At 51.4% G+C, this 13,984-nt stretch overlaps 1 protein-coding gene across 2 annotated transcripts in view; it reads right to left on the bottom strand.

The window, feature by feature from the left end:
- The window catches only part of AAK1 (AP2 associated kinase 1), a 56,749-nt gene that overhangs the window by 17,103 nt on the left and 25,662 nt on the right, over nucleotides 1-13,984 (bottom strand). Inside the window, exons 6-17 of one of the 2 annotated variants that reach the window (XM_054000613.1) lie at nucleotides 12,222-12,343; nucleotides 10,795-10,876; nucleotides 8,896-9,028; nucleotides 7,838-7,941; nucleotides 6,816-6,895; nucleotides 5,937-6,091; nucleotides 5,568-5,854; nucleotides 5,183-5,386; nucleotides 4,482-4,696; nucleotides 3,658-3,815; nucleotides 3,191-3,307; nucleotides 1,528-1,623 (exon numbers count right to left, since the gene is read on the bottom strand). In XM_054000613.1, coding sequence (XP_053856588.1) covers nucleotides 1,528-1,623; nucleotides 3,191-3,307; nucleotides 3,658-3,815; nucleotides 4,482-4,696; nucleotides 5,183-5,386; nucleotides 5,568-5,854; nucleotides 5,937-6,091; nucleotides 6,816-6,895; nucleotides 7,838-7,941; nucleotides 8,896-9,028; nucleotides 10,795-10,876; nucleotides 12,222-12,343 — 1,753 coding nt within the window. The remainder of the gene's footprint in view (nucleotides 1-1,527; nucleotides 1,624-3,190; nucleotides 3,308-3,657; nucleotides 3,816-4,481; nucleotides 4,697-5,182; nucleotides 5,387-5,567; nucleotides 5,855-5,936; nucleotides 6,092-6,815; nucleotides 6,896-7,837; nucleotides 7,942-8,895; nucleotides 9,029-10,794; nucleotides 10,877-12,221; nucleotides 12,344-13,984) is intronic. The other variant, XM_054000616.1, reaches the window with a different exon arrangement.

Here is a 13,984-nt window from a genome sequence, read left to right as displayed (position 1 = left end):
AGATGTTTTGCCATATTTTTACATCCCTCTTGCCAGCTCCTCTTCCCAGTTACAATTCCATTAAGAACTGCAGCCATTACACAGGGGAGGAGGAGGGACACCCACTGCACCTGTGCCTCTGCAAGGTGGGAGAGCCCAGGGTCTCTGACAGGCACTCAGGTGCTGCCACCTGCACCTTCAGGTGCCAAGGGGAGGAGGTTTGTGGCCTGAGCTGAGCTGTAGCCAGGTGAAAACCTGAGCTCAAATCCAGAAGTTTGATCTTTTCTGCTGAATTTACAAGCAGACAAGCCCTCTCAGTTTCAAAGCTAAGGACTGGTCTGTAGCCCTAGTCCTTGAAAATATTCATGAGCTCAGGCCTCAGGTTTTACTTTAAAAAGAACAAACAAATGGAAATGTGTTTTTTGGGTCCTCCAAAGCAGCAGTGAGCCAGAGCCTGGGCTAGGGACAAGGATGGGAGCTGCAGCTGTGCTCTGGGGCTCACTGACATGGGACCTGCCACACAGACTCACCAGGGGGCTCAGAGAGGCTCCCAGATAAAAACATCCCCATATTCCAAATCCCACCGATTTGCAAATAAGCTCCTAAGCACTTACATAATCTTGTGCTAAAAAGTGTTGGCTGCTGCAGTCAGAAATATGCACAGAAAAGGCTTAGAAGCAGCACTGCAAAGGAAATGAAACAGCACCAACTGCACTGGAAAACCTTGCCAAATCAGAAAAGGTCACATGCAACTTGTGCTTCATAAGATGCTCAACAGACTTCGGAAGCCAAAGAAACACTGACTCTTAGAGGAAAGAAAGATTAACAATAATAAAACCTACAATTTCAAGGTTGGAGGCCATTGGGAAACAGCTTAAGTCAGTACAGGTAATTAATCACCTGGGGATTATTTTTCACAGGATCTTGGAATGGTTTGTGTTGGGAGGGACCTTAAAGCCCATTCCATCCCCCCCTGCCATGGCAAGGACACCTTCCACCATCCCAGGTGCTCCCAGCCCTGTCCAGCCTGGCCTGGGACACTGCCAGGGATCCAGGGGCAGCCCCAGCTGCTCTGGGCACCTGTGCCAGGGTCTGCCCACCCTCAGGGAACAATTCCCAATTCCCAATATCCCATCCAGCCCTGCCCTCTGGCAGTGGGAGCCATTCCCTGAGCCCTGTCCCTCCAGCCCTTGTCCCCAGCTCTCCTGGAGCCCCTTTAGGCCCTGGAAGGGGCTCTGAGGCCTCCCTGGAGCCTTCTCTGCTCCAGCCTGAACAACTCCAGCTTTCCCTCCTAGGAGAGGTGCTCCAGCCCTCCCATCACTTTTGGCTTGGCATGCTGAGCCTCTTAAGGACACCCACCTACATTTCTGGCATTAGGAACAAAGAGATAACCCCAGGCCCTGCCATGAAAACCATCCCCACTGCCAGTGAGCCCAGCAGAGCCTGGCAGTGCCCAGGATTTCAGGTGTGCCTGAAGAGAAGCAGAAGATTCAGAGGCCAGAACAAAGCCCAGCACTCTGCCCCCCTCAGCCCCTTAGCTCGGGTTACCTGGGGTGTCGGATAACGGGAGAGGAATGAAAGGATCAGGCACAGTCAGAAGAGGAGGGCTAGAGTCCAAACTCAGAATGTCTTTCGTTTTTTCAGCTGGTAGAGAAGAGGAAAGGAAAAGAAAAGGCAGAGTGAACAGAGAAGAGGAGAAAGCACAGAGCAAAACCCCAGCACAGGCACAGCCCCAGCTGTGGCCTGACACAACCACACACAGGCACACTCTGACCAATTTTGCTACTAAAAAGAGTAAAAACCCAAACAAAACCACCGTTACTATGCAGCTCGCCCTTTCTATTTGACCCACACATCTCAGAACATTCCCTGACAGGGAAGAACTGTTATCTGCCTTCAGCAGCACAAAAGGTGAAAGGCTTCAGAAAGGACACACAGCCCATTTGTCTGCAATAAAATCTGCAGCACTGTGCACTAGCCAGGCTCCTGTCCCTGAGGAAAGAAAGAGAAGGGCTGGAAGTGCCCAGCCCAGCACCAAGGTTTCCAAGATACCTTCCTATGCCAAGCCCCAGGACTGGGAAGTCAAGGGGCAGACGCTGCAGGAACTGAGCATGGTAGAGCAACCACAGAGCCCAGGGCACACAGATGCTCCTCAGGCTTTGCAGAAGGTGCTTCACAGCTCAATGTGGAGCTGCTGCTGCTTAGCATCATCCACAAAGGCTGATGGAACACCAGAAACTGCTCACAGCTGGACAAACTCAGAAAGCAACTCCCCAGGAGCATTCCTTAATTCTCCAGCACGGACCAACATACCAGGCTCAGTTATAAGCTCCCCTATATCTCCTTTTATAAATAGAAATAAGCACAAATGGATTTGTCACTCCTTGCCCCACAAATGATTCTTCAGCCTCTTCCCAGACTCCTCTCACCAAGAGTTGTTTTGTTTCAGTGGGGAGGCATCAGCCAGGAGCATCTGTCACCAGGGGGAGGATCCCTGGCTCCCGGAGCTCCTAGAAGCAGCTTTCCACCTCTGTGCTTGGCAGGTCTGAGCTGCCCACAGTGAGAACTGATGCTGAAGGAGTAGAAATGAGCAGCAGCACTCACCAAGGGTTTTTGGAATAGAAGGGGCTGCTCACAGCAAAACCTTGGGACACAAGGACCAAAGGAGAACCAGACAAGGTCCCACAGGCAGAGAAACTCCTCAGACCAGCCAAGGTGGAGCCACACTGCCCAGCCAGTGCAGAAATTACTGCCTTCATCACTCCACATGTCAATGATGAGACTGTGCTCTCCTCCAAGGACTTTCCCTGCTCACTCATCCCTGCTGTCCTCCTCACTCTGCAGCAGAGATGTTATCCTTGTTCCTCCACTCCTCCAAACAGACCAGCAGGTCTGACCAACACCTCCCAGATACTTCCCTCACTGCACATAGCAAGTTTTACTCCTTGTTATGAGCTCCATGGAACTTCCACACACTAAGAAGCTTCCTTGGGAACTCAGGGCTCAGTTTTTTCCCTCACCACAAGCCCCACCTCTGCCTCCACACAGCATCCTGTCTCTGCCCCCCAACTGTGACATTCCCTCCTCTCCTGAAGTGCCAACCCTGCACTCTCAGTGCCCATGCAGCTCTGTTTGTACCAGTTTTGCTTCCCTTTCAAAGGGGTCCTGGCCAGGAGCTGCCCTTCCACGCTGTCCATGCTCCCAAACTCACCTGGCCCAGCAGGGAAGGAGGAGCCACCGAAGGCATCCGCCGGGGCTGCGGGCGCAGCGGGCTGGAAACCTGGGATCAGGTTCTCCGTGGAGCTGCCTGCCTTTTCTGGAGCTTTCCCTGGAATGCAGACCCAGAGTTAGGGGGAAACTTCTATTCTGGAAGTAGGCTGCTCATCTGTACTTTTAGGACACTGTTCCACTAGGTGCCTTAAGGCCCTTGCTGCAAATCCCGACTTGCAGATGAAGCAGAGTTTAAACTGCAGCTGCCACAGGCACCTGAGCAGGGGTGCTGTCAAAGCAGCTGGTATCTCTGCCTTGGAGGCACCACTGAACTGCAAAGAGAAAGAACCTGGAAAGATTTAGCCAGAGGACTGTAATAATACAGGGCACCCGAGCCCAAAAGCATCCTCAGTCCATGGCACCTTCCCTTCCAGAGCAGGCAGGTGCTACAGCACCCCGTGCACCTACCATCCCCCAGCTTTGCAAAGTCCTTGTTCAGCAGCTCCTCAGCTGTCAGCTTGGAGAAGTTGTCATCGTCAAAGGGGTTCCACGTGGACACGTCGGGGGGGTTGTAGACATTCTGCTGCGAGGTCCTTGGCGAGCCCGAGGGTGTGGTGGAAGCAGATCTGGATGGGATCACCCCACACAAGAGCTATTAACCACCCATCTGAAACCCCCTGGCCAGCACCATCAGCTGGTCCAAGCCACTACACTCTAATGACTTCCCAATTAAAACATTCAGTATAAGCTACTGCAGTCCCATGCTCAGAAGCCTGGGAGCACTGAGGCTGAGCACCCACATCTCAGGGGTTAAAACCAACAGCCAAAAGGCTTTTTGCCTGTGACACTGTCAAAGTGACCTAGCAAATACTCCTAGGGAATCAGAGCTCCATTAAGATCTCCAAGACCATCAAGTCCAACCTTCAGGAAATGCTGGTATCAAGCAGTGAGAATGAAGTGCACACCAGGGCTGTGGCTGAACTGACACTGCCTTTTGTGAGCCAGAGAAGGCCCTGGTCACCTCAGACAACTCATCAGGACTTTGGGGCAAATTTTCCAGTACTTCCTGCCAAGCCCTAAACTGAGGTCTTGAAGGCAAAGACTTGCTCAGAGTTTTGTGCCTACCTCCATTCAGAGCTTTGCATCCAACACCTCCCACAGCCTGACCCAGCCCTTGCTCATACCCCACACAGGGGCCTAGGACTACTTGGACTTGTTAAGGCTGAGCCCCAAAACCCTGAGCACCTACTTGGACATGTTGAGGCTGAACCCCCAAAACCCTGAGCACCTACTTGGACTTGTTGAGGCTGGCCTCAGCAGCCGCAGCCTGCAGCAGCTGGGTGGATTTGCTGGCGGGCACGCCGAACACGGCGCTGTGGGTGACGTCGCTGAGGATGCGGCGGTGCCCCGCGCGCTGCGCCTTGGGCGAGGACGGCGGCGTGAGGGAGCCCAGCTTCTGCCCCTGAGCCTGTTGCTGCTGCTGCTGCCTCTGAGCCTGCACCTGGGCCTGCCAGGGGAGGAAAGCACAGTGACCTTGCTCAGAGGGCAGCCACGGGGAGAAAACAGCTCCTGCTGGAGCACCCAGCAAGCCAGCCATGGACTGGGGGAGAAAACAGTTCCTGCTGGAGCACCCAGCATTCCAGCCACGGACCAGGGGAGAAAACAGCTCCTGCTGGAGCACCCAGCATTCTAGCCATGGACTGGGGACAGTCTGGAGGAGAAAAACCAAACAAACACAGGAAATATGCCGGGAGGAATTGGCTGCTCTGCAGTGTTTCAGGATTACGGCACAGGGAGAGAGTCTCTCCCCTTTCTGTGGTGCAGCTCTGGAGGTAAAACCTCCATTAAGACTTGGCAAAGGCTGGCTGGACTCAAAACTACTCAGGGGTAGAGAGGCTAAGATCCAGAGCAGAGGTGGGAAGAGCTCAGATCAGCACTCAGGAGCTGGCAGAGGAGCATTTGTACCCAAAGTCCCAGAGTCCCAAGGTCTCACCCCCTGCTCCTGTGGCTGTGCCGGCAGTGCTGTGCCCGGCTGGGCCTGGGGCTGCTGCTTCTGCTGGGCTGCTGCTGCTGCTGCTGTGGTCTTCTGCTGCATAGCTGCCTGCTGGGCCAACAGCTGCTGCTGCTGCTGCTGCTGGTAGTAGTTCTGCATCAGCTGCTGCTGCTGCGCGGGCGCTCCTTGCTGCACCACTGGGAACTGGGAAACAAGAGGTTGGAGGTGTGGTGGACCTAGGTCAAGTCCTGCTGGAGGACTGGGGACACACAGGAAATTCCTAAAAGCTGCACCCATTCCCCCCAAAAGAGCAGGAACTTGCCATAAACACAAAGCTACAGCCCTGCAGACATAGAGATGTGATGAACCCAGCACACACACCCACCTGCTGTGCCTGCATCATCTGCTGCTGCTGCTGCTGCTGGAAGTAGGCAGCCTGCTGCTGTTGTTGCTGCTGCTGCTGCTGCTGCAGGAGCTGCTGCTTCAGGAAAAGCTGCTGCTGATGCTGAGGGGTGGCCTGGGGCTGTGTTGAGGGGACCTGGGGCTGTGCCTGGGGCGCTGCTGCTGCCTTGGCCTGGGGCTGGGCTGGAGGCTGCTGGGGGGCTGCTTTTGGCTGGGGGGTGCTGGCAGGGAGCGAGGGCTGGGCACTGCCCAGGGCAGCTGGGCCTGCAGCTGGGACGAGAACCCAAAGCCAGTATTAGGTCACTGCCTGATGCACACGAGGCAGCAGGGAGCACACAGACACATCGCTCACCCTGTGGCTGAATGGCTGCCTGGGCTGTGGCTCTCTTCCTGGGCGTCAGGGCTGGCTGGATGGGCAGAATTCCAGGGTTGGGCTGGGTCTGTCCTGCTTTAGGTCGCTGGCGGGGCGCTATGGACGTTTCTGTCGTAGGGATGGGGTCTGTGAGCCTGTTAAGGAAGGAGGAGAAGGAAGGGCAGTGAGCACAGCCTGTGAGCTGGGCAGCTGGTGTACAGAACACACACACCTCAAACACTGTGGGCAAACACTCACCCACACCTCAGCTGGGTGTGACTGACAAAGGTGAAACAGGGCACCCAGGCACAGTAAAACCTCCTGCATGCATTCACAACAATTAATCCAACACTGTCGTTCTGACTTCTCTGCCAATCGTGGCATCCTCTCCTGGTGGACAGCTGGGACTTGTCAAAACCACTCAACTTATATCCAACTATTTCTTACAACATATTGCTTGAAACCACTCAAACTTCTGAATGAGCATATGAAGGACACAAATCAGCTCATGAGCAGCTGGTACCTTTGGGCAGAGTTGTCTGAACTGCCATCTTTAGATGCACTTTAACTTTGGTACATGCACCCCAGAATCAGGTCACTGAACTCTCCTGATCTCTGCTCAGTGTTTACTCAGCTCCAAAAATGCACAGCAAGAGAGAGGAGCAGCCATGCCCCCAGCCTTCTGTGGTTTGTAGATACCAAATTTCTCTTGATAACTAAGGAACCTGGTATCAGAGTGTTTCTGAGTCAGGGACAGTAACTGTGCTCAGTCACCACGTGGCAGCTGAAGTCCCCAAGGAAGCAGCTAAATACACCTTTGCTAATAAACAGCAGAGACAACAGGCAACAAAAGGGGGAGTAAAAAGCAGGTGGGGTTACCTGGCCTTTGGTTGACTCTTCTTTGCAGCAGCTTCACTTGCTTTAACTGGGTCTGGGAGTTTAGCAGGGATTGGAGAGTTCTGCAGATCCCAAAAGTGCCCAATTTGGTATTTCAAGGGCAGAAAACAGAGTCAGAAATAATGTGCAAAAACATCACAATAAAACAGGGAGATCTGGGGATCCCCAAAGCAATTACTCCTCATGTGGACACATCACAAACACCACAAGGTTCATGTCATCGGGAGACAGGAGTTTGGGAGAGTCTTTACGAAGGAAGAAAAGAGGGCTCAGCTTTTTGACCACTGAGCATGGAATATGAACATAAAGCTCCACAGCACAAATTTTTAAAAGACATGTCATTTTTAAAAGACAACCAGGGGACAGTAGTGACAAAATTTATTAATGATGCTATAAAAACACAGGCATAATAGAACCCAAACTACCTCTTATTCATGAAGACCATAAATAATCACCTGAACATGGGGAAAAAACCCTAAGTTTCTATTTATGTAGAAACAACAAAATAAAATGTCTGTCACAGTGTCCATAACAACGTAAGAAAATAATTGTCAACTCCGTTTTTCATCTGAAGTCTCTGAAGACACACCAAGAAGGGGCAGATGGTTGTGTAAGGTCTGATGCAGTTCAAATGCCAAGTCCCAGCCAACAGGCCCAGAACTGCTGTGCTCAAATCCAAGTGCAGGCCAAATTACACATGCCATGATGAGCATGCCTGGAAATCAAATTTCCCAAGCATGGCCTATTTTCCCATGTTCACATGCACAAGATCTCTTGGTTGGCTTCACACTGGTGACTGGGTGAGGAGGTAAATCAGGGACAAACAGAATGAGAAACCCTGATTTCTGACACCAAAAATCCAAACCAAACCGTGCTGTTACAAAAAAGACCCTCCTAATTACAGGACTGGGGAACAACCAACAGGACAGAGGCAAATACTCAGTATTCATGAGCTGCCCCCCCCAGCCCCTCCCAGAGCCCCCTCAGGCCACCCCTCTGCTCACCTGGACATTCTGCACCGGGCAGTCCTTCTTGGCCAGTTTGAATGCAAAGTAGGAGACCTGATAAATGTCAGGCCTCTTATCAGGGTCTGGCTCGAGCATGTACCCTGGAAGAGATGGAGATGCTGAGGTCAGAGCAACAGGACACACAAATGCAGGGCAGCACATCACACTTGATCTAACAAAGGACTTTTTTGTGCTGAGGGTGGGGAGCCCTGGCACAGGGTGCCCAGATTTGCTGTGGCTGCTCCTGGAGCCCTGGGAGTGTCCAAGGCCAGGCTGGAGCACCCTGGGACAGTGGGAGGTGTCCCTGCCATGGCAGGGGTGGGATGGGATGGGCTTTAAGGTCCCTCCAACCCAACCAATGCTGCCTGGCCAGGGAACAGCACTGGCTGGGACTGGGCACTTCAGGTGAACCCACAGGAAAAGGGTTGATCCAGCCCTGGTGTGCCAGCAGGGCAGGGAAACAGGGCAGCCACAGGCACCACTGCAGACAGCCCACATCAGCAAAGAAAATACCAGCCTGCTCTGCAAACACATCCAACTCTGTGTGAGTCAAGACTGTGGCTAGGGAAAGGAAAAAAATCAAAGGCTGTGCTGGAAACAAGAGAGTTGCCCCAGCTTCGCCAAGAGTAGTGCATTGTACACTTAATTACACATTCACTCTAGTCACTGGGATATTTATAAATCATTTCAGTTCTGTTTCCCAGTTCACAGGAGATGAATTCTTATCACTAGCTTAAGTCACTGTGGTCTTTTCAGTTCCTTATCCAAACAGATTTATTACAGCAGAAATACGTTTCTGCATAAAGAGCCTTATTGTGCAAGCCCCTGCAGGACCCAAACCAGGGCTGTGTGTGCTCCTGCCCTTCCACAGAGCTCCCTCCAGCCTGGCCAAACAGAAACCTCTTTGTCGAGACTGTCTCCCCAGGGGTGATCTCCTAAACCAGTACAAGATCACTTTCACCACCTCCGTGTGCAGCAAGCCCCTGGGAAGGAGAGGAACTCCTGGTTTTGCAGAGGGGCTGGGCTGCAGGAGCAGAGCCCTCGCAGACACTCACGGATGAGGCAGTGCATGTCCTGGGAGTGCCGCGAGTTGTCCGGGATGGTGAAGTTGCCATCACAAATGGCCACCTGGCTCTCCCCAAAGGGCAAGGTGAAGTAGCACAGCTTGTACAGCAAACAGCCCAGGGCCTGCAGAGAGAGAGGAAGAACAGGGCAGGGATTCACCACGCTGACCCAGCGGGGCACGGCACGGCTCCGACAGCACGGCGGGATCCGGGGTCCTGCTGATGTCAGGCCTGCCCCAGCAGCCTGTGAGGAACCTGGGACAGGCACAGCTGCAGGGGAGGATGAACATGCAGAGCTCTCCCTCAGCAGACTCTCATCTGGGGGAGTGCTCATCATCACACAACCCTGCGTGTCACTGAACAGGAAAAGCCTTTCTGCCACACCCTGGGAGGAAAGAGCAAAGCAATAGCACAAATAAATGGCAACCATCATCATTAATACATCCATTCTGACAGAGAGAAACCCAAACTGTTTCCAAGATTAAGTCCAAACAACCTTTCAACTGCTATAAATAAATGCCAGGGAAATACAGCTCATTCTGCAGGCTGCCAGGTTCTGCCACCCTTCTTTTGGCACCAAGAACCACCACCTATTGCAAAAGAAAACAGTTTTTGCACAAAGGGCTGATTATGAAACACTCCCACCACCTCAGAGTGGGGAGCAGGAAACACTTCCTAATCCTAAGAAACTCATCATCAGCTCATCTCTTTTGTCACAGGATTTCACAATGAAATTGCATGCTGGCTTCAAATAACCTCGGTAAGATTTCAGGGAAAGGGAGGTTTCCAGCAGGATGAGCACTGGAGCAGGCCTGCAAGCTGAGGCCTCACCACCATACACTGCTCTGAACACGCTCCAAGTGTCCCTGGAACACAACTCCTGCCATGCCAGGAAGAGCAGAGCCTCTGGATCTCCCCTTTCCACACTAGCACAGGAAGGAGTGCAAATCCTGGTTCTCCTCTGGCTGCCTTTGGGGCCCTGTCCTTTCCCACTGGCACAGCTGTGACCTCCCCTCTCCACTCCCTTCAGGCCAGTGACCCTGCCCAGTGCAGGGCTGACCCCACAGACCCCAGCTGACCCCAAAGGAGCTGCTGCTTCCCCAGCCAAGCTCACTGAGGGGACTTTCAGCAGATGTCACACCAGCAATTCTCCCTCTTGTAGATGCAGAACTATTGGACATACATCAAAACTCTCTTTTTCTGCTTCTACCTAGCTCAGGGCTCAAAAAAAAAAAAAAAAAAAAAAACAAACACACAAAAACCCAAAACATGCCCCCAGTTAGCACTTTAAACACTTTTAAACTTTTGCTGATCTGCCACTCCAGACAGCACAGACTCTTTCTCATCTGTGTCCCACCCAAAGGAGACCAGGTTAGCCAGGAATGGATTCCACCAGAGCTGGATTTTGTTCCCACCATGAAGAAAGAGCATGGCAGGATTGCCCTGATCACCAGAAACAGTGCAGCAGTTTGGCCTTTGGCCAGTTTGACAACTCAGCTGTGTGTTCCACAGGATCAGCACACTGCTGCTGCTGGGGCAGGGCCATTTTCTCAGGTCTCTACTCAATTCTGAACAGAACTTTGATTCCACATACCAACAACCCAGCCCAGGCACAACCAGCCACAATACCCTGAATTTTCTGATTTAACTCTTAGGATACAAAATCACATTTGCCCCATTCAACCCTGGAGTTTCATCCATCTCTAAATTCAAACCACACAGGAGGAGCACACACATCTGCTCCAGCAGCCTCTCATCTCAGCAGGAACTCATCAGACACATCACCAGAGGAATTCTGCATTCAGAAACTGTCCAGGCTCCCAGAAAATGAGGCAAGCCCCATTTCCCTGCCATGGCAATGAAAGGATGCCCAGGGTTTTCCATACATACCCAGATGTCTGCTTTTGTAGTGATGAGCTTGCCACTGTACAGGTTCACCATCTCTGGTGCTCTGTAGGATAACGTTGTGTACCTGCAGGGGAAGGCAGATCAGGCTGCTCAAAAGGGAGATATCAGGTATGTCATACTCTCAAAGAACTCAAAATTCACTCTTTCCCTGTTCATTTTAAGGAAAGGTATGCTAAAGATATCTATTGGAAAAATGTTCTAACAGCATCACCTGCTACACACCTCAAACAATAAAACACCCCTCAAACTGCCCTGGAAAGCCAAACTATTAAACCACAATCCTCTCTAAATCACAGAATTCACCACAAAATTGTGCAGTCATTTTAAAAACAGAAACATTCAAGGATTCAAAGCATTAATGAGGTCAGTCATCAAATGTCCTCTGCAATGCCCTCACTGCAGGGCTGTGGCCAAATGTATTACAGAGATTGTAACTGGACATGTGGCTCCTAAAAAGTAGATTTCCACACCAGGAGTCCTGCTCAGAGCCACTGTGGCAAGGGATGGGTCACTGTGTGCCTCCAACCACAGTGAGAATCTGCCTCATCTTAACACATCACAACAAACAGAAAAGCTGGAAACTGCTCCACAGATTATGAGGCTCTTCTGATAAGATTTCCTGCCAGCAGGTCTGTCATTGCTGCCTGCTGCTTACCCTGATCACTGCCAAAGGCAAAGGCTTTGTAGGCTTAAGTGTACAAGTAGGGCATTCCAAGGGACTGCAACGCCAAACAAACCTTGGAAATCCAGGCAGGTGTAGCTGAATCCCAACAAAAAAGAGGCATCTGCACGCTTTCCTAACTGTACTAACAGGAGTGGCCAGCCTGCAGCAGTGATGCTGTTAGAACTAAAGCAAAGCCAAGGACCTGCAGTGTGCTCCAGCCCTGACCCAGGGCTCACTGAACTGCAGGTGAACCCCCTTTTAAAAAGCACCAAGGGGCACCAGAGATGCTGCCAGGACAGCTGGCAGTGTGTGGGGCAGGAGGAGGAGCTGGATTGAACCCCTCCAGGAGCTGGCACTTCCCATGCAGAGCTGGGATCAGCCCCAGTCAGTGCCTGGATCCGTGGGGAGGGGATCTCAGCCAGGATGGGATTGTGCCATCCCAGCCTGGAGCTCAGAGAAGCCAAGACAGATGAAGGAGAGACAGCCTGACCCTGCACAGGACAGAACAGGTCACTGCCTCACCGAGGTGGGGCTGCTTCTCTGCATTAATCTCAGGTCCAAAGCAATTACATCAAGCTCAATTTATTGTTTCACCTTCCCCCAGGCACTCGTTCACCTGCACCAGACACTGCCATGCAGCACAGCCAATCTGCTGCAACAGGCTGAGCAAAATTAACCCCAGCACAAGAGAAAATTACCCTTCAAACACAAGTACAGCTGAGCTGAAAAGGCAAAGCACACTTACTTCTTGATCTCCTCCTCAACCGCGTTCACCCCCTCTGTCTGAGGGTTCTGGAATTTGTTAGTAGCACTCCCAAAGTCACACAGGACGTAGTGGCCACGGTCATGCAGCAGGATGTTTTCAACCTGGGAGCATTGCAGACAGACACAGAATCACTCAGACAAAAAATATTCAGGGTTTGGTTTTTTTTCAGATGAGTCAAAGTTTTAAGTGCCTGAAGACATATCAGACACATCTGACACTAAAGCTTAAAGTGACAGCAAAGAAAATAGGCATCAAAACTGTCACATCTCCTAAAACAGACATCAAGTCATGGAAGCATAGCTGTAACACTGCCTTCCATCCTGCCACTCCTCCCTTCTCCTCCTGCAAGCACATTTCCTTGCCTCTTGTAAGACTTCAGTGTCCCAGTGCCTTTGGAGCTCAATGTTCCTGAGCTACTGTGGCCCTGGTCTGGCCTCTGAACTGGGGACAGGAAATCCAAGCTGTCCCAGCTTTACAAATGGCTGTAACTCCTCACAGACTATGGGGCAGAGGGGAGACAAACAACACACACACTTGCATATTTATGAAATTAAAACACATCTCCAGGTCTTTGTCTGCATCTTATTTGTCCCTGAGGGTCTCATTCAAAACAAACCTCAGCTCAGGCTCACATTTATTTGCTTGTTCTCAGAGTCTGCTGGGTGTCCCACAGTCCCTAAACAGGGGCTGCAACAGCAGAGGCTCCCCCAGGCTGCTGAGAAGACCCCCTTTCTTTCAAATATGATTTGGTACCTTCAACCAGGCAACAGAAACAAATAAAATCAGCAGAAACCTTCTCCTCCATCCTCATAACTGTGCATTAACAAAACTCTACCTTGCACGTACCTAAGGAAATTGCCTGTTCCAACACCGACTTTAAATGTGTGAAACCCTGTGTTCAGATCTTTGCTTTGGCAGAGCATCCCCGCGTTCCAGCTCCTCATCTGTGCAGCAGCACTAACAGCATGTTCTCTCGAGGGAACACACCATTTTTCATGTCTTTATCTTCAATCAGTGTCAAACGCTCAGATACAGCAACGAGATAAAACATACTGCTCATAGAGCTCAAAATAAATAAAAAAATCACCACATAAGCGTTCACTAACAAAGCCCTTTGGAAGCAGAGCTCCCCTTTGAGGATGGCCTTTACAAGAAGGAAAGAAAAAGAAGGAGTCAGCATTTTAAGCATCAGAAAATGCAGCCAAATTAGAGCAGCTGAGGGGGAGAAGGTTGGCTTGAAACCAAGGGTTAAACACGCCCCTTCCCCCTGTGCCATCCATCTGCTTTGAATAAAGCACTGCACACAGATGTTCTCCCCAGCAGATCAACACTGGTTGTGTTATTCCCTACTCCCTGCAAATACTCCTCCAACATTTCCCAGAGTCCTTCCACTTTATCTGCCTGAGAAGTCTGAGGTGATTTCTCACTCAAACACCCTGAAAGGTTTGTTAGACACCAGCATGGGACTATCCAGCAACCAGGCTTGATCAGCAAATGCCAGTAGAAGGAAAAAGTAAACACAGCAAAAGAAATTTCTGCTACGCGCTGCCAGGCCAGAGAAAACTGTCTTTAAAAGGAGTATGAAGGTGTCTTCTTCTGGTCAAACACCCAGAAAGCTGCACCCCAGCTTGGACGCCCTGAGCCCACGCAGGGGTGACACAGGACCTTTGTGCGCTCCTTACTCACAGTGCCACATCCCCTTTGCCTACAGAAATGCTGGGTAAAGGTGCTGCTGTCCCCAA

The sequence above is a fragment of the Vidua macroura genome, chromosome 28, assembly GCF_024509145.1.
Source record: "Vidua macroura isolate BioBank_ID:100142 chromosome 28, ASM2450914v1, whole genome shotgun sequence".
Taxonomy (NCBI): Eukaryota; Metazoa; Chordata; class Aves; order Passeriformes; family Viduidae; genus Vidua; species Vidua macroura.
The sequence above is the reverse complement of the archived record's forward strand: the minus strand, read 5'-3'. Positions and strand labels throughout refer to the sequence as shown.